The sequence below is a fragment of the Chiloscyllium plagiosum genome, unplaced genomic scaffold, assembly GCF_037043375.1.
Source record: "Chiloscyllium plagiosum isolate Xiang-an unplaced genomic scaffold, Cpla_swu_hap1 HiC_scaffold_14, whole genome shotgun sequence".
Classification (NCBI taxonomy): Eukaryota; Metazoa; Chordata; class Chondrichthyes; order Orectolobiformes; family Hemiscylliidae; genus Chiloscyllium; species Chiloscyllium plagiosum.
The window spans coordinates 73,806,473-73,825,845 of record NW_028270152.1 but is presented as its reverse complement, the minus strand read 5'-3'; the positions used below and the strand labels follow the sequence as shown (position 1 = coordinate 73,825,845).

At 45.9% G+C, this 19,373-nt stretch overlaps 1 protein-coding gene across 1 annotated transcript in view; it reads right to left on the bottom strand.

Annotated features, from left to right (window-relative positions):
* LOC122559137 (cadherin-related family member 4-like) overlaps positions 1-19,373 on the bottom strand; it is a 327,985-nt gene that overhangs the window by 39,266 nt on the left and 269,346 nt on the right. Inside the window, exons 7-8 of the mRNA XM_087993996.1 lie at positions 12,956-13,059; positions 7,088-7,218 (exon numbers count right to left, since the gene is read on the bottom strand). Coding sequence (XP_087850122.1) covers positions 7,088-7,218; positions 12,956-13,059 — 235 coding nt within the window. The remainder of the gene's footprint in view (positions 1-7,087; positions 7,219-12,955; positions 13,060-19,373) is intronic.

Here is a 19,373-nt window from a genome sequence, read left to right as displayed (position 1 = left end):
AATGGCTTCCTTCTGTACTGTAAAATTCTGATTCTATTTTTCCCTCCCTGCTCTTAGGCACCTGTTGATTTTGGGTCAATTTCTCTCTGCTCCCTCTCTAGTTGAGCTGCTCCTGTGGATTGAGCTCTGCATTGCTCTAGCCTCACAGACCTGCCTCCCACAGGCTCTGTTCTGCACCCTCAAGGCTGTTCTACTTAGCCACAGTGTCCATACTCTGATTCCACTGCATCTCTGCCATTGTTTTATCAAAGGGTGGCCATAGTCTAACTCATATGCATACGCACAGAATGCTAATTAAAGTTCTAGAGTACTGCTCCCTGTCCCTCTTTCTCTGAGTCTTGATAGGCCTTCTTAATGATATTAGAGTTAATCCAAAACCATTAACCTTCATTTGTATTAAACTGTACTCCCCATAGTAGATTATGGTGGAACGTCCATAGATGCTTTAATCCTACTAAACTAGACCCAGCAGATTAGGAGTTCACTGCAATCTTAGTGTTTGAAGTTCAACATTGAGACACCTCCTCAATATTTCCTTCAAACCGTGTGCAAGCATTAGCAATCATTTAAGATACTGTAATAACCTCACCCCATACTTTCATTAATAGCTTAAAACAACAGAAGAAAGCAACAGACCAGAATATGTTGTTAAAATATCCATGATGCTAACAGCTCTCATCGTTAGTTCTGTGTAAAGAATACTGCAACTTCAGGCAACAGGCAAATGAGCTGCTAAACAAACCTGTCCAAATGTTGCCACGTTTGTATGGTTAATCTGAAATAAGCAAGTTTCAAAAAAAAAAGCTCTGACCCATTTCAGTCTTAGTACATTTATTACAGCATTATAATTGTTAATTACTTCTAATTAGCCTCCCTGGCATTGAAATAATGCACAAATGTGGAGTCTCATTCCTCCAGGTTATATTTGTCAAAGATTTTAAAACTATAAAATTTAACAATGAACAAAGAGTAGTACAGCACAGGAACAGAAGGGCCCCAAGCCTATGCTGACACATTTAGTCCTCACTTACAGGGTGTGTATCCCTCTAGTCCTTCCCTATTTACGTGTTCATCCACGTGCTTCTTGAATGCTGCTTTTGTGTCTGCTTCCACCACCTCCTCTAGCAGCGCATTCCAGGAACTCACCACCCTTTATGGGAAAAACTTACCTCATACATCTCTTGTAGACTTCCCCTCCTGCACCTTGACCTCAGTCCCCTAGTAATTGACCCCTCCACCCTGGGAAAAAGCCTCATACTTTCCACTCTATCCATGTTATTCAGCATCTTATAAACTTCGATCAGGTCGCCCCTCAACCTCCTGCATTCCAGTGAAAACAAACTCAGCCTATCCAAACCTTTCTTCATTGCTAAAATCCCCCCTACCAGGCAACGTCCTGGTAAACCTTTTCTGTACCCTCTCCAATGCATCCACATCCTTCTGCTAGTGTGGTGACCAGAACTGTATGCAATTTACATTTCTGCCTCTTTTTATTCTTTCTTTTACTATAATCTTTCATCCTCTCTTATTTCTCATTCAAACCTGATTTGATAGTGAATTCACTCACTCCAATTTACACTTTCTTCTGTCTTTGTGCTGCTTATTTCACAATCAATCAATCAGATTCTAATTTGCTTGCCTTGTTCCCTGTTTACTTTGCTGCGCTACTTTAAGCACAACTTGCCAGCCTGAAAAGTAGACAATGCAAAGGTGTCACAGGGCCAGTTTGGCTATTGGGAGACACTATTTGATGCTCTGCTACAGCAGATTATGACCAAAAATCTTTATTTTTGATCGAAATCCCCTTAGATCAGAGAGGATTGAAGGAAGATTTAATTGAGTTCAAAGTTATGATGGAATAAACAAGAGGAAATTATTCCCAACCACCCCGTGGCTCAACACTTCAATCTCCCTCCCACTCCACCAAGGACATGCAGGTCCTTGGACTCCTCCATCACCAGACCATAGCAACACGACACCTGGAGGAAGAGCACCTCATCTTCCACCTAGGAACCCTCCAACCACAAGGGATGAACTCAGATTTCTCCAGTTTCCTCATTTTCCCTCCCCCCACCTTGTCTCAGTCCCAACGCTCGAACTCAGCACCACCTTCCTAACCTGCAATCTTCTTCCTGACCTCTCTGCCCCCACCCCCACTCCAGCCTATCACCCTCACCTTAACCTCCTTCCACCTATCGCATTTCCAATGCCCCTCCCCCAAGTCCCTCCTCCCTACCTTTTATCCTAGCCTACTTGGGACACTCTCCTCATTCCTGAAGGGCTCATGCCCGAAACATCGATTCTCCAGCTCCTTGGATGCTGCATGACCTGCTGCGCTTTTCCAGCAACACATTTTCAACTCTGACTCCCGGGAATGACAGGATTGGCATATGAAGAGAGACTGGATCGGTTAGGGTTATATTTACTGGTATTTAGAAGAATGGTAGGAGGAGTTGGGGTCTCACAGAAACCTACAAAATTCTAACAAGACTCGACAGGGTGAACACAGGAAGGATGTTCCCACACAGAAGGGAGTCCAGAACCAGGGATCACAGACTAAGGATATGGGGTAGGCCATTTAAGACCGAGATGAGGAGAAAAGTCTTCACCCAGAGAGTGGTGAGCCTGTGGAATTCTCTGCTGCAGAAAGCAGTTGAGGTCAAATCTTTGAATGTTTTCAAGGAGGAGGTAGATATGGTTCTTGGGGTTAAAGGGCTCAAAGGATATGGGGAGAAATTGGGAACAGCGTATTACAGGAGAAGGGCTTCTCCTGTAATACCTTCCTGAAGAAGGGCTAATGCCCGAAACGTCGATTCTCCTGTTCCCTGGATGCTGCCTGACCTGCTGCGCTTTTCCAGCAACACATCTCCGGCTCTGATCTCCAGCATCTGCAGACCTCACTTTCTCCTCAACGGCGTATTACAGTTGCATTTTCCAAAACAATTTTGAGGATTCTTGCTGTTCCAAGTCTCTTCCAGCAGATGGCAGCAATAGATGTTTAATTGATGGTACTACACAGTGTGGTGTCCGGGGGTGAGATGATGAATTGAAAGTGATAGGACCATCTCAAAATTAGGTGCTAAAGCTCAAGGGAAGGAAAGGTTTGTATCTGACCAGCAAGGAGCTTTAATTACTGTATACAGGTTAACCTTCTCTGGAAATCAACTGACAGCAGTAGTCCCTGTTGTTAAGTAATTAACACTAATCCCTCGGATTCAGTGTTCAGCAGGTGCTCCACATTCAAGTGATCAAGTCTGAGCATGTTTAAAACTGCTTTTCTTTCAATCCCATCCCCTGCTTTTATCTTACTTTTTATTGGGAACAGCGTACTGTACTGAGTTGGATGATCAGCCATGATCATATTAAATAATGGAGCAGGCTGAATGGCCTACTGCTACTCCTGTTTTATATTTCTCCATCTTTCTAAGAAACCATTTCCACTGAAAAGTGGATCAGTGACTTAAAGGCATAGATTTAAACTAAGTGCAAAAGAGCCAGAGGAGTGGTCAGGAAAATTTGTTTTTGTATGGAGTAAGTGGTCATGATCAAAAAATGCACTCAATGGGATCATTCAAGTGAGAATTAGAAATATATTTTAGAATGAAAGATTGGCAGGGCCATAGGGTAAAAGCAGGGGATTGGACTGAAAGAAAAGCAGTTTTAAACATGCTCAGACATGACCATCTGAATGTGGAGGACCTGCTAAATCACTGAACACTGAATCCGAGGGATTACTGTTAATTACTCTACTTAACAACAGGGACTACTGCTGTCAGTTGATTTCCAGAGGAGGTGGACCTGTAAAATTAAAGCTCCTTGCTGGTCAGATACAAACCTTTCCTTCCCTGGAACTTTAGGACCTAATTTTGAGATGGTCCTATCACTTCCAATTCACCTTCCCACCCCCGGACACCATACTGTGTAGTACCATCAGTTAAACATCTATTGCTGCCATCTGCTGGAAGAGACTTGGAATGGCAAGAATCCTATTAATTGTTTTGGGAAATTTCAGGTAAGATTAGATTCCCTCCAGTGTGGAAACAGGCCCTTCAGCCCAACAAGTCCACAGCGACCCTCTGCAAAGTAACCCAACCAGACCCATTTCCCTCTGACTAATGCACCTAACACTATAGACAATTTAGCATGGCCAATTTACCTGACCCTGCACATCTTTGGACTGTGGGAGGAAACCGGAGCACCCGGAGGAAACCCACACAGACACGGGGAGAACGTGCAAATTCCACACAGACAGTGCCCTGAGGCTGGAATTGAACTTGGAACTGTGAGGCAGCAGTGCTAACCACTGAGCCACCCTCTGTTCAATGATTTAGCAAAATCCTTTTAAAAGAGATTTTCGAGAACACAACTTGTATTGATCAGAAGATTAGTACATCAGTTACACAAGTATAAGACGTATACCCAGCCTTCAAATTGAGACCTTTTATTCTGAGTATCCAGCAGATACAAGTCTAGCTTGTCCAACCCTTTCTCATAAGGCCAAATGCTGGCAAATGATACTAGATTACTTTAGGGTATCAAATCAACATGGACAAGTGGGACTGAAGGGTCTGTTTCTGTGCTGTACAACTTTCTGACTCTATGATTGGTTGAGAGGTAGAGGGCAACGGTAGAGGGATATTTCTCTAACTGGGTTCTCTCCACAGGGTTCAGTGCTGGGACCCTTGCTGCTTGCGGTGAACAGGAATGAATTGGACTTAAATGTAGGGGGTATGATCAAGTGTTTGTGGATAACACAGAAACTAGTTGCATGTTAAACAATGAGGAGAATAGCCTTAAATTGCAGGAGAGGATCAGCAGACTGGTCAGCTAGGCAGAGCAGTGGTAACTGGAATTCAATCTCAGAACAGTTTGAGAGGATGCACTTGGGGAATGGGTCACAATGCAAGGAATTACACCATAAATGGCAGGACCCCAGGAAGTCAGAGGGACCTTGGTTTACCTGGAAGGTAGCAAGGCAGGTAGGTACGGTGGTTAAGAAGGCATGTAGGATATTTGTCTTTATTATTATTTGAGACGTAGAATACAAGAGGAAGGAGATTACGCTGGAAACATATAAAATATTGGTTAAGCCACAACTGCGGTACCATGTGCAATTCTGGTTATCACATTAGAGGCAGGCAGTGATTGCGTTAGATGGGCTGCTTTATTTATCTATCCTGATTTACCAGGACGCTGCCTGTGCCAGAGCCTCTGAGCTATGAGGAATGATTGGATAGAACAGAGTTGTTTTTCTTGGAGCAGTGCATGTTGAGAGAGGACCTGATAGGGCATTGTAAGGGGTTTAGACAGGGTTGATAAGAAGACACTTCTATTAAATTAGATTCCCTACAGTGTGGAAACAGGCCCTTCGGCCCAACCAGTCCACACCAATCCTTCGGAGAGTAACCCACCCAAACCCATTTCCCTCCCACGAATGCACCTGACACTGTGGGCAATTTAGCATGGTCAATTCACCTGACCTGCACATCTTTGGAATGTGGGAGGAAACTGGAACACCTGGAGGAAACCCACGCAGACTCGGGGTGAATGTGCAAACTCCACACAGACAGTCTCCCGAGGCTGGAATCGAACCTGGGACCCTGGTGCTGTGAGGCAGCAGTGCTAACCACTGAGCCACTGTGCCACCCCATTGAGGGCCAACAATTTAAGATAAGAGGTAGGAGGTTAAGAGGTGAGTTGAGGAGAATTTTGTTTCACCCAGAGAGTGGTGGGAATCTAGAGATCACTATCTGAAACGTTGGTAGGAGGTAGAGAAGCTCATAACATTGAAGTAATACTTTGATACTCACTTGCATTGCTACAGTCTCCAGGGCTATGGGCCAAAAGCTGGGAAATGGGATTAGTGTGGTCAGATCATTGTTGACAGTCACATCAGACACACTAGGGTGAATGGCCTTCACTTATTTGCTAACCCTGAGCTCATACTGACCTGCAAATCTTGAATCTGACCTAACCCCTAGATGCTGAATCTGAATTGACCCTGGACTATGATCCCAAACTGGTCCACAAGCCCTGATCCCAAAATGATCCCCAAACCCCTGAACCTGAACTGATTCCTGGACCCTGATCTCGAAGTGATCCCCACACTCTGAACCTAAACTGATTCTGAACCCTGATCCTGAACTGATCCCCAAACCCTGAACCCAAACAAATCCTTGAACCCTGAACCCAAACTGATCCCCGGACCCTGAACCTGAACAGATTCTTAAACCCTGAACATAAACTGATCTCTGACTCATGAAGCCGAACTGATCTCTGCACCCTGAAGTCAAACTGATCTCCAGACCCTGATCCAGAACTGATCCTTAACCAGAACTGACCTGCAGGTCATGAATCCAGGCTGTGTCCAATGTTTCGGCTGGAGTGGGGATTTGGTGCATGGTCCCAGGTGAAGGTTTATCACTGAGCTCATTGCTCATGAGTTTGCTTATTCTGTACAGCTGGATTAGTGTGGTGCTGGAAGGGCACAGCACTTTATTCCTGATGAAGGGCTTTTGCCTGAAACATCGATTTTACTGCTCCTCGGATGCTGCCTGAACTGCTGTGCTCTTCCAGCACCACTAATCCAGAATCTGGTTTCCAGCATCTGCAGTCATTGTTTTTACCTATTCTGTACAGCTGTCCGCTCATTCACTTTGTCCAGGTATGGGTATGGGTGCTTTTCCCCTGGAACTGGCCCAGGTTTCTAACTGGGACGGTGTGAGGACATGCAGTTAACCATACCCGAACCCCTCCGCCTATCTAAATCTGCTTGTACAGGGAGCCTCAATCTGTGCAAAGTGCTGCACCGAGTCAAGACTAAAGTGTCCCTCTCGGACAGTACAAATGGAATAAACAAATCAAATCAGACAACACACGTGGAAACTACTTGACAAGGTTCCTTCTGATGCAGTTACGATCTGTGCAGTCACAGACACAAGAGTACTGGAGCTGTTGGTGGATGAGTCTCCATCAGTGTGTCCACAATAGACTGAGACAAGAGGCGAGCTCTTGATACTGTGTTAGTGTCACACACCTTGCACTGCCCTCTCGGGCTCACAGAGTTTTTGTTAATCCAGTAACTCACCCTCACCAATCTTGAAGGCAGGGCTGTAGGCCGTTAGGTGGTAGTGAACATTATTTCCTGTAGCAGTCACCTGTGCCACATAATACTCTGGGCCTTGGTTCTCTCGGATGCTGACGGTGTCTGGAGCAGATCTGCAGGGGAGAGATCTGTTAGCAGATTCCGAGGCATCACAGCCCTCTTCCCCAGATTGTCATGGAGATCATAGTTGTTGAGGCACGGATGTGAGCTGTGCACTTCATTGAAATATTTGACGAAGAAAAGCATCACAGTGGGACCGCAGTGATGTGACCTGTGTTTCCCCAACATTCTGACCTCCCCGCTCCCGACCCCCAAACACATGAATGCTAAGACCCTACAATTCATTTATTTAGCACCTTGCCACAGCAATCTCAGATGACTGGCAGTGTGTGGGCTCATCAATAATCACGGGTGCCAACCTTTTTCACCCGACCGGGGGAAGGTGGGAAAGGAGGGGGTTTGGTAGCAGGCGCAGGATGAGGCAGGGGTCATGGCTGGTGTTTTGGTTCTGCGTTTACCTGTCTGGTTTTGTTTCGCTCCCCGCCTCACTCACTGCGACTGTCTTCGCCATCCCTCTCACTCCCGAGATCACCAACCCCTGCTGACCCCTCTAAACAGCCACCTCCCCCCATCCCGATCAGTGAAGATTGCTACCATGCCAACTGAATGGGCACTTTGAACTGCCAACACAGTCCTACATTAAGCTGCAGCAAAACACAGCTGTTATGGTTACCAAGACCCACCCGCCCTCATCATTGTAAGGACGTCAGTGATAATGCTGACTTATCGCAGCTCTGCTGGCCTCATTCCAGGGTGCCCTCAACAATGGAAGCCCAGGAGGCCGATCCGAGCATGGGCACAGCATGGAGATGATTGGACTCCAGCTCTTTGTGATATCAGCTACCCAGGAATGCTCCTATCCAGTGACTCCATAGAGAGGGTGTTGGTAGAGGACCAGACCCCATTCCCACTCCTTGTGCCCGACAGGGAACTGAAGCCTGCAGGCTCAGCAGGACAGCCTGACAGTGACTCCTCACTTTCCGCGTCTGTGTTCTAACACAGAGGCCACTGGCTTGAGATTATTAGTCTCTGTAAAATCAGTGAGGAGGGTAATGGGGGAGCTAAAATCCCAGCAAGATTGTTACAAAGGCTGGTTTTAATTACTGACATTACCCTGATCGCGCTTCCTAGGACCAAGATTCTTCACTGTACGGGAGGAGGATGTAGATACAGAACTTGGGAAGAAAGACTGTGAGGTTCCTGAGCAGATTGATATAGGGAGTGGGGAGCTGTTGGAGATTTTGGCAAGTTTAAAAGTGGACAAATTCCATTTCTGGATGAGTTGTATCCCAGGCTGCTGTGGGAGATGAGGGAGAAAACTAAAGGTGCTCTGGTGCAAATTTTTAATGGTTCTCTGGCCACAGATGAGGTGCCAGAGGACTGGAGGACAGCTAATGTGATTCTATTTCTTAAGAAGGATGGTAGAGATAGACCAGTGAGTTTCATATTGGTGGTAGGGAAAATATTCTGAATAAGAGAATTAAAATCTACTTGGAGAGGCAAGGTTTGATCTGGGGTAGTTGGCATGGCTTTGTCAGAGGGAGGTCATGCCTAACAAATCTATTTGAATTTTTTGAAAAGGTGACCAGGTATGTCACAGTTGTTGTAGTTTATATGGATTTCAGCAAGGCCTCTGACAAGATCCCACATGGGAGACTGACAAAGAAGATAAAAGCACATGGGATCCAGGGTAACTTGGTAAGTTGAATCCAGAATTGGTTTAGCAGCAGGAGAAAGAGGGTGGTGGTAGGTGGCTGTTTTATGTGAATGGACACTGGTGTGCAGTGGTGCACCACAGGGATCAGTGCTGGGTGCATGATTGATGGTGAGATATAAATGATACAGATGAGATGTTGGGGGTGTCAGGGGTGGAATGATAAGTAAATTTGTGGATGACACGGTGGCTCAGTGGTTAGCACTGCTGCCTCACAGCACCAGGGTCCCAGGTTTGATTACAGCCTCGGGCAACTGTCTGGGGGAATTTGCACGTTCTCCCTGTGTTTGCATGGGGTTTCCTCTGGTTGCTCTGGTTTCCTCCCACAATCCAAAGATGTGTAGGTCAGGTGAATTGGCCAATGCTAAATTGCCCATAGTGTTAGGTGCATTAGTCAGAGGGAAATGAGTCTGGGTGGGTTACTCTTATGGAGGGTCGGTGTGGACTGGTTGGGCCGAAGGACCTGTTTCCACACTGTAGGGAATCTAATCTAATGTTAAAAAGAAGATTGGCCAGTGGTTAACAATGAGGAAAAGGCCTTAGATTACATGAGGAAATAAACAGATTGGTTAGATGGGCAGATCAGTAGCAGATGGAATTTAACCCCGTTCAGTGTGAGTTGAAACATTGTGGAAAAAGTGACGAGACAAGGGAATACTCAATGGATGGCAGGCCACTAGGAATTTCAGCGGAATGGGGTTCTTGTCCACAGATCCCCAAAGGCAGCAGGGCAGGTTAATAGGGTCGTTTGAAAGGCATACTTGCCTCAATCAACCGTGGCACAGATTATAAAGCAGGGAGGTCATGTTGCAGCTGTTCCTCTTAGTTGAAAGGTCAATAATAAAACAGCATAGTTTTAAGGTGAAAGGCATTAAGGTTTAGAGGGCATTTAAGGAAAACATTTTTCACCCAGATGGTGAATCTGGGGACTTGGGAGGATAGTTATGGCAGAATCTTTATAAAGTACTTGGTTGAGAACTTGAAATATCATTATATTTAAGGCCAAGGGTGTGGTGCTGGAAAAGCACACCTGGTCAGGCAGCATCCGAGGAGCAGGAGAATCGACGTTTCGGGGAAGAGCCCTTCACAACTTTTAAGGCTATGAGTTTAGTGCGAGTGAGTGGAACGAGTGTAGATTTCCAGTGATGTTTGTATGAGAGCAGACCTGGTGAGCCAAAAGGCCTCTACTGTATGAATCTATGATTGTAAGAGTCAGAGTGGAGGAGTAATAAGTGCCAGGTTTCTCCACTTGATGGAATCCACTTCTGAGGATGTCATTAATCCTTTTTAGTGACATGATTACAATGGGAAATGGACACTTGAAAGGGCAGGGAGTGAGTGTACATTTGGGTTGCTAGGCAAACAAATGTCAACCACTCACCTATGTTTCCTGGCAAGGAATTGATGGTGGACTGATGCCAGCAACAAACCTCACTGAGCTCACATGTAGATGAACAACTGTTACATTTCGCCAAATAATGCTGCAGCTTCATTTATCCAACCAGAATATGTGCCCAACTCCCTGAATGCCTTTGCAACTATGCCAGAACCCCAAGCTTCTCCCCCTCCGTCGATACCTTCGATTCTGAGATGGACACAGCTGATGTTGCTGCCTCAAAGCCTTTGCTGCCTGAAGAAGAGAATGAATTACTTCTGAGATGGTCCGGACACAAGAGGCGAGCTACTGTGCATTGGGCGCCGTCCATATCAGAGGCATAGTTGGATGAACCTGACTCGGTGCTAAAACTCCCCAAGAGAAGCTACATAAAAAATAACCGGCCTATATCCTCGGACCCGGAGGGGGAGAGATGTAGTGCTTGTAATGAAGTCAGCCAGCTAGACCCCGTATAATGAGTTCCCTGAGGGGGGCTGTTAATCTGACCTAATCAGGGAGTCCTGGCTGACAGATAAAAAGTGGAGTGTCAGAGGTTCTGTTCACTCTGAGAGCTGCCTCTGAGCAAGTTGGGTCAGTGTCAAGGACTCTCCATATGTAAATAAAGGGTGACTTGGTGATGGGATACCAGCCTGTGTGAAGTTATTTCACTATTAACCATCTCTTTTTGTCTACCTGGCTGTTGTTCTCTCTTTGCTCTATTTCCACCTATCCACTCACTCCCCACCCTGTGATCAGCATTTGTATCAACTTTTCTGAGCAATCAGCAGTTCTATTGAAGAGTCACCAGTCTCGAAACGTTCATTCTGCTTTAAAACATACAGAGGGACAAGGGGAACACATACACAGAGGGACAGAAGGAACACACAGACCAAGGGACAGAGGAAACATGCACACAGAGGGATGGAGGAACGCACACACATAGAGGGAATATACACAGAGAGACGGGGTAACACGCACAGAGGGACAGAGGGAACACACACACACATACACACACACACACAGATAAAGGGAAAACATACAGAGACAGAGAGAACACATACACACAGGAACAAAAAGGAACACACACACAGAGGGAACATGTACACACGCATACACACAGAGACAGAGGGAACACACACACAGGGTACACACAGAGGGAACACATGCACACATACAGACAAAGGAACATACACACAGACAGAGGGAGCACACACACACAGAGGAAAATGTGCACACATACAGACAAAGGAACACACAGACAAACAGAGGGAGCACACACACAGGGTACACACAGAGGGAACATGTGCACACATACAGACAAAGGAACACACACACAGACAGGAGGAGACACACACACAGAGGGTGCACACATACAGACAAAGGAACACACACACAGACAGAGGGAGCACACACACAGGGTACACACAGAGGGAACATGTGCACACATACAGACAAAGGAACACACATACACACAGAGGGTCAGAAGAGCACACAGACAGCTGGCTGGATCAATGGAACAACTCTGATGATGTCTTAACAATGCACTTAGCAAATCATGTGCTTAAACTAAATCAATATGGTTTTACTATGTCAAATCATGCACATCAAATATACAATAAATGTACTGAGTTGGTTAGATAAAGGGAACTCAGTAGATGGAGTGTGCTTGGATTCCTAAAGGCATTCAACATGAATCATCGAGTTGGGAGAAACATATTAGCATGAGCAGTGAATTGGTTAACATTGAAGAGGCAGAGTGTTGAGATAATTGTGTGATTTTCATACTGGGAGGCTGTGCCTGCGGGAGTGCCACAAGGATCGGTGATGGGGTCTTATGACTTTGCAATTAATAAGCAAGTTAGCAAGCATGTACAGCAAGAAATTAATAAAGGAAGGGAAATGTTGCCTTCATTGTAAGGCAAGAAAAAGGTCATCTTACCATAATTGTATAAGGCTTTGGTGAGATCATGTTTGGGTGTAGATTTGTTCCCTACTTTGGTGGAAGGAGATAATGTCTTGCAGGCAATGCAGCAGAGACACATTAGATGGGTTCCTGGGATGACAGGGTTGTTCCTGATGAGAAGCTGAGTAAATTGACTTCCATATGTTCAGGAGTTTATGAGATGAATAAAAGGCAATGAAATTGAAACATGATTCTGAAGAGCCTTGAGGGGGTTGTCACTGAAAGCTTGTTTCCTGGCTTGGGAAACTATCAGGATAAGGGGGGGTGGGGGTGGACAATCATTTAGGAGTGAGATGAGAAGCAATTTCTTCACTCAGATAGTTGTGGCTGTCTGAAATTCTCCATTATTTAGAATATTCAAAGCTGGAATGGAGAGACTTCTAATGTCTGAAAATCAAGGAACAGAGGAACAGGCAGGGAGTATAGTTAAAGTGGAGATCAGCCAGGAATGGTAGGGCTAGTTTGATGGGCTGAAGGATCTACTTGTGTTTGTTTCCCCCGTCATCTCCGCCTCAGAACGAAACGAGGAGTTGTACTGGTAATTGGATTGTAAATCCACCAAATACAAAACATCCCCAAGCCAGGACACAACCCACTGACAAACATTCATGTAATCTGGCAATGGGAGGGCTCTGCAATGAATCACTGCATTTTAATTAACAATTCAGAAACGCGCGCCTTCGTATCTTAGATTTCACTCGAAGCTGAAATGGCAAAAGTAACATTAGTTGTACTCACATGAATATCGGAGTCCAATAATGGACTGGAGTCACAATAATTCGTAATATCCCACTACAAATAACTTCTGTGTTCTGTGTCACTGTAATGTGCAGTTCAAATTTCTATTTGGTTAAAGAACAAAGACATGAATAGTGACAAACAACGCACAGCATCAAAATAATTACACGTGCACTTCCAGCTTGAAGTCAGAGTTCTATAAGTGAGGAGGCATTCCCCAAATCAATACACACTGCAATCAGAGAGCGGATCTTACTGTGTTGGAAATGAGGTCAGAGAGAGTGTCTCACTGTGTTAGAGCTGGGATCAAAGAGAGTGTCTCACTGTGTTAGAGCTGGAATCAGAGAGAGTGTCTCACTGTGTTAGAGCTGGGATCAAAGAGAGTGTCTCACTGTGTTAGAGCTGGGATCAAAGAGAGTGTCTCACTGTGTTAGAGCTGGGATCAAAGAGAGTGTCTCACTGTGTTAGAGCTGGGATCAGAGAGAGTGTCTCACTGTGTTAGAGCTGGGATCAGAGAGAGGGTCTCACTGTGTTAGAGCTGGGATCAGAGAGAGGGTCTCACTGTGTTAGAGCTGGGATCGGAGAGAGGGTCTCACTGTGTTCGAGCTGGGATCAGAGAGAGGGTCTCACTGTGTTAGAGCTGGGATTAGAGAGAGTGTCTCACTGTGTTAGAGCTGGGATCAGAGAGCGGGTCTTACTGTGTTGGAAATGAGGTCAGAGAGAGTGTCTCACTGTGTTAGAGCTGCGATCAGAGAGAGTGTCTCACTGTGTTAGAGCTGGGATCAGAGAGAGTGTCTCACTGTGTTAGAGCTGGGATCAGAGAGAATGTCTCACTGTGTTAGAGCTGGGATCAGAGAGAGGATCTCACTGTGTTAGAGCTGGGATCGGAAAGAGTGTCTCACTGAGTTAGAGCTGGGATCGGAGAGAGTGTCTCACTGTGTTAGACCTGGGATCAATAGACAATAGACAATAGGTGCAGGAGTAGGCCATTCTGTCCTTCGATCCTGCACCACCATTCATTATGATCATGGCTGATCATACTTAATCAGTATCCTGTTCCTGCCTTATCTCCATAACTCTTGATTCCACTATCCTTGAGAGCTCTATCCAATTCTTTCTTAAATGAATCCAGAGACTGGGCCTCCACTGCCCTCTGGGGCAGAGCATTCCACACAGCTACCACTCTCTGGGTGAAGAAGTTTCTCCTCATCTTTGTCCTAAATGATCTACCCCGTATTTTTAAGCTGTGTCCTCTGGTTCGGCACTCACCCATCAGCGGAAACATGTTTCCTGCCTCTGGAGTATCCAATCCTTTAATAATCTTATATGTCTCAATCAGATCCCCTCTCAGTCTTCTAAACTCAAGGGTATACAAGCCCAGTCGCTCCAGTCTTTCAGCGTAAGGAATTCCGCCATTCCAGGAATTGACCTCGTAAACCTACACTGCACTCCCTCAATAGCCAGAATGTCTTTCCTCAAATTTGGAGACCAGAACTGCACACAATATTCCAGGTGCGCTCTCATTAGGGCCCTGTACAGCTGCAGAAGAACCTCTTAGCTTCTATACTCAATTCCTCTTGTTATGAAGGCCAGCATGCTATTAGCCTTCTTCACTACCTGCTGTACCTGCATGCTTTCCTTCATTGACTGGTGTACAAGAACACCCAGATCTCTCTGTACTGCCCCTTTACCTAAATTGATTCCAGTTAGGTAGTAATCTGCCTTCCTGTTCTTGCCACCAAAGTGGATAACCACACATTTATCCACATTAAACTGCATCTGCCATGCATCTGACCACTCACCTAACCTGTCCAGGTCACCCTGTAATCTCCTAACATCCTCCTCACATTTAACCCTCCCACCCAGCTTAGTATCATCAGCAAATTTGCTAATGTTATTACTAATACCATCTTCTATATCATTAATATATATTGTAAAAAGCTGCGGTCCCAGCACTGATCCATGCGGTACCCCACTGGTCACTGCCTGCCATTCCGAAATAGAGCCGTTTATCACTACTCTTTGTTTCCTGTCAGCCAACCAACTTTCAATCCAAGTTAGTACTTTGCCCCCAATACCATGTGCCCTAATTTTGCTCACTAACCTCCTATGTGGGACTTTATCAAAAGCTTTCTGAAAGTCCAGGTACACTACATCTATTGGATCTCCCTCGTCCATCTTCAGAATTACATCCTCAAAAAATTCCAGAAGATTAGTTAAGCATGATTTCCCCTTCATAAATCCATGCTGACTCTGACCTATCCTGTTACTACTGTGCAGATGTGTCGTAATTTCATCCTTTATAATAGACTCCAGCATCTTTCCCACCACTGAGGTCAGACTAACTGGTCTATAATTTCCTGCTTTCTCTCTCCCACCTTTCTTAAAAAGTGGTACAACATTAGCCACCCTCCAATCTGCAGGAACTGATCCCGAGTCTATTGAACTCTGGAAAATAATCACCAACGCATCCACAATTTCTCGAGCCACCTCCTTCAGTACCTTGGGATGTAGACCATCAGGCCCGGGACTTATCAACCTTCAGACCTAACAGTCTCTCCAACACCAATGCCTGGCAAATATAAATTCCCTTAAGTTCAGGTCCTTCAGCCACTGTTACCTCAGGGAGATTGCTTGTGTCTTCCCCAGGGAACACAGATCTGAAGTACCAATTTAATTCTTCTGCCATTTCTTTGTTCCCCGTAATATATTCCCCTGTTTCTGTCTTCAAGGGCCCAATTTTAGTCTTAATCATTTTTTTTCCTTTCACATACCTAAAAAGCTTTTATTATCCTCCTTTATATTTTTGGCCAGTTTACCTTCGTACCTCATTTTTTCTCTGCGTATTTCCTTCTTAATAATCCTCTGTTGTTCTTTAAAAGCTTCCCAGTCCTCCGTTTTCCCACTTATCTTTGCTATGTTATACTTTTTCTCTTTTAACTTTATATGTTTCTTACCTTCCCTCATCAGCCACAGCCACCCATGCCTCCTCCTAGGATCTTTCTTCCTTTTTGGAATGAACTGATCCTGCATCTTCTGCATTATACCCAGAAATATCTGCCATTGTTCCTCCACGGTCATCCCTGCTAAGGTATTGCACCATTGAACTTTGGCCAGCTCCTCCCTCATAGCTCCATAGTTCCCTTTATTCAACAGAAATATTGTCACTTCCGATTGTACCCTCTCCCTCTCAAATTGCAGATTGAAGCTTATTGTATTATGATCACTACTTCCCAATGGCTCCTTTACTTCGAGGTTCCTGATAAATTCTGGTTCGTTGTACAATACCAGATCCAGAATTGCCTTCTCCCGGGTCGGCTCCAGTGCCAGCTGTTCTAAGAATCCATCTCTGAGGCACTCCACAAAGTCTCTTTCTTGAGGTCCAATACCATCCTGATTCTCCCAGTTTACTTGCATGTTGAAATCCCCCATAACACTGTAGTAACGTCTTTGTGACAAGCCAATTTCAGCTCCTGATTCAACTTACATCCGACATCCAGACTACTCCCAAGAGGGTCTTTTTACCCTTAGAATTTCTCAGCTCTATCCATACTGACTCTGCATCCCCTGATTCTAGGTCCCCCGTGCAAGGGACTGAATATCATCCCTTACCAACATGGCCACCCCACCCCACCCCCTCTGCCTGTCAGTCTGTCCTTACGATAGCACGTGTAGCCTTGAATATTCATTTCCCAGGCCCTGTCCACTTGAAGCCACGTCTCAGTTATCCCCACAATATCGTATCTGCCAATTTCCAAAAGAGCCTCAAGCTCATCCATCTTATTTCTAATGCTTCGTGCATTCATATATAGTATTTTTAATTTGTTACTGCCCTCACCCTTCCCATCAACTCCTATTTCACTCAACCTTACAGCATGATCCCTTTTTGAGTTTTCTGCCTCATTGATATAGTTGTCTTTCTTGACTTCCCTTGTTCTAACTTTCCCTTCAATTTCCTTCTTAAACATCCAGTTTGTCTCCTCCCCCCCACTATTTAGTTTAAACGTAGCTGTGTTGCAGTAGCAAACCTGCCTGGCAGAATGCTGGTCCCTAACCTATTAAGATGCAAACCGTCTCTCTTGTATAATTTATCCTTACCACAAAACATACCTCAGTGATCCAAGAATTTAAATCCTTGCTTCCTGCACCAGTTCCCCAGCCACATGTTCAAGTCCATTATCTCCCTGTTTCTGGCCTCACCAGCCCGAGGAACTGGAAGCAAACCGGAGATAACCACGCTGGACGTCCTGCTTTTCAGCCTTCTTCCGAGTTCTCTGAAGTCCCGCTGTAGTATGTTCCTCCTCTTCTTCCCGACATCATTTGTGCCGACATGTACCATCACCTCTGAGTCTTCACCTTTGTCCTTGCACTCTGTCTGTGATTCTTTAACCCTGGCACCAGGAAGGCAACACACCATCCTTAAATCCCATCTGCTGCCACATAATTCCTCTCACTATGGAGTCCCCTATTACCACGGCTCTGTGCGATGTCTGACACTTCCGCTCTGCCTCCACGCCAACTTTTGATTAACAGACCTGGCCGCCTTGCGGACTGGCAGTGTCATCTGTCCCTACTGTTTCCAAAAGATTCAATTTGTTCCTGACAGGTACTTGCACCTTCTGGATCAGTGGTGCTGGAAGAGCACAGCAATTCAGGAAGCTTCCGAGGAGCTTCGAAATCGACGTTTTGGGCAAAAGCCCTTCATCAGGAATAAAGGCAGTGAGCCTGAAGCATGGAGAGATAAGCTAGAGGAGGGTGGGGGTGGGGATAGAGTAGCATAGAGTACAATAGGTCAGTGGGGGAGGAGATGAAGGTGATAGGTCAGGGAGGAGAGGGTGGAGTGGATTGGTGGAAAAGGAGCTGGGCAGGTCGGACAAGTCCGGACAAGTCATGGGGACAGTGTTGCTGGAGGTTACAAACTAGGATGAGGTGGGGGAAGGGGAAATGAGGAAGCTGTTGAAATCCACATTGATGCCCTGGGGTTGAAGTGGTTTACCTGTACTTGCACCTGTCTCCTCTCTGCCTTCCTCATCGTCAGAGAGAGGGTCTCACTGTTTTAAAGCTGGCATCAGAGAGGGTCTCACTCCGTGTTGGAACTGGATTCAGAGATGGGATCTTACTGTGTTGGAGCTGGGATCAGAGAGAGTGCCTCTGTGTTAGAGCTGGGAACTGATAGAGTGTCACACTGTGTTAGAGCTGGGATCAGAGAGAGTGTCTCATTGTGTTAGAGATGGGATCAGAGAGAGTGTCTCATTGTGTTCGAGCTGGGATCAGAGAGAGACTCCCCCTGTGGTAGTGCTGGGATCAGAGAGAGGGTGTCACAGTGTCGGAGCTGGGATCAGAGAGAGTGCCTCTGTGTTAGAGCTGGGATCAGATAAAGTGTCTCACTATGTTAGAGCTGGGATCAGAGAGTGGGTCTCACTGCCTTAGAGCTGGGTTCAGAGAGAGAGTCTTCTTGTGGTAGTGCTGAGATCAGAGAGAGGGTGTCACTGTGTTAGAATTGGGATAAGAGAGAGTGTCTCACTGTGTTAGAGCTGGGATCAGAGAGTGGGTCTCACTGTCTTAGAGCTGGGTTCAGAGAGAGAGTCTTCTTGTGGTAGTGCTGAGATCAGAGAGAGGGTGTCACTGTGTTAGAATTGGGATAAGAGAGAGTGTCTCACTGTGTTAGAGCTGGGATCAGACAGAGTGTCTCTCTGTGTTAGAGCTAGGATCAGATAGAGTGTCTCACTGTAATGGAGCTGGGATCAGCGAGAGGTCTGACTGTGTTAGAATTGGGATCAACGAGAGTGTCTCACTGTGTTAGAGCTGGGATCAGAGAGAGGATCGCACTGTGTTAAAACTGGGATCAGAGAGAGTGTGCCTCTGTGTTGGAGCTGGGATCGGAGAGAGTGTCTCACTGTGTTGGAGCTGCGATCAGAGAGATGGTCTCACTGTGTTAGAGCTGGGATTAGAGAGAGAGTCTCACTGTGTTAGAGCTGGGATCTGAGAGAGGGTGTCACTGTGTTCGAGCTGGGATCAGAGAGAGAGTCTCCTTGTGGTAGTACTGGGATCAGAGAGAGGTCTGACTGTGTTAGAATTGGGATAAGAGAGAGTGTCTCACTGTGTTAGAGCTGGGATCTGAGAGAGGGTGTCACTGTGTTCGAGCTGGGATCAGAGGGAGGGTGTCACTGTGGTAGAGTTGGTATCAGAGAGATTGTGTTTCTGTGTTGGAGGTGGGATCAGAGAGATTGTCTCACTGTGTTAGAGCTGGGATCAGACAGAGGATCTCATTGTGTTGGAGCCAGGATCAGAGAGAGGGTCTCACTGTGTTAGAGCTGGGATCAGAGAGAGGGTCTCACTGTGGTAAAGTTGGGATCAGAGAGATGGTGTTTCTGTGTTGGAGGTGGGATCAGAGAGAGTGTCTCATTGTGTTAGAGCT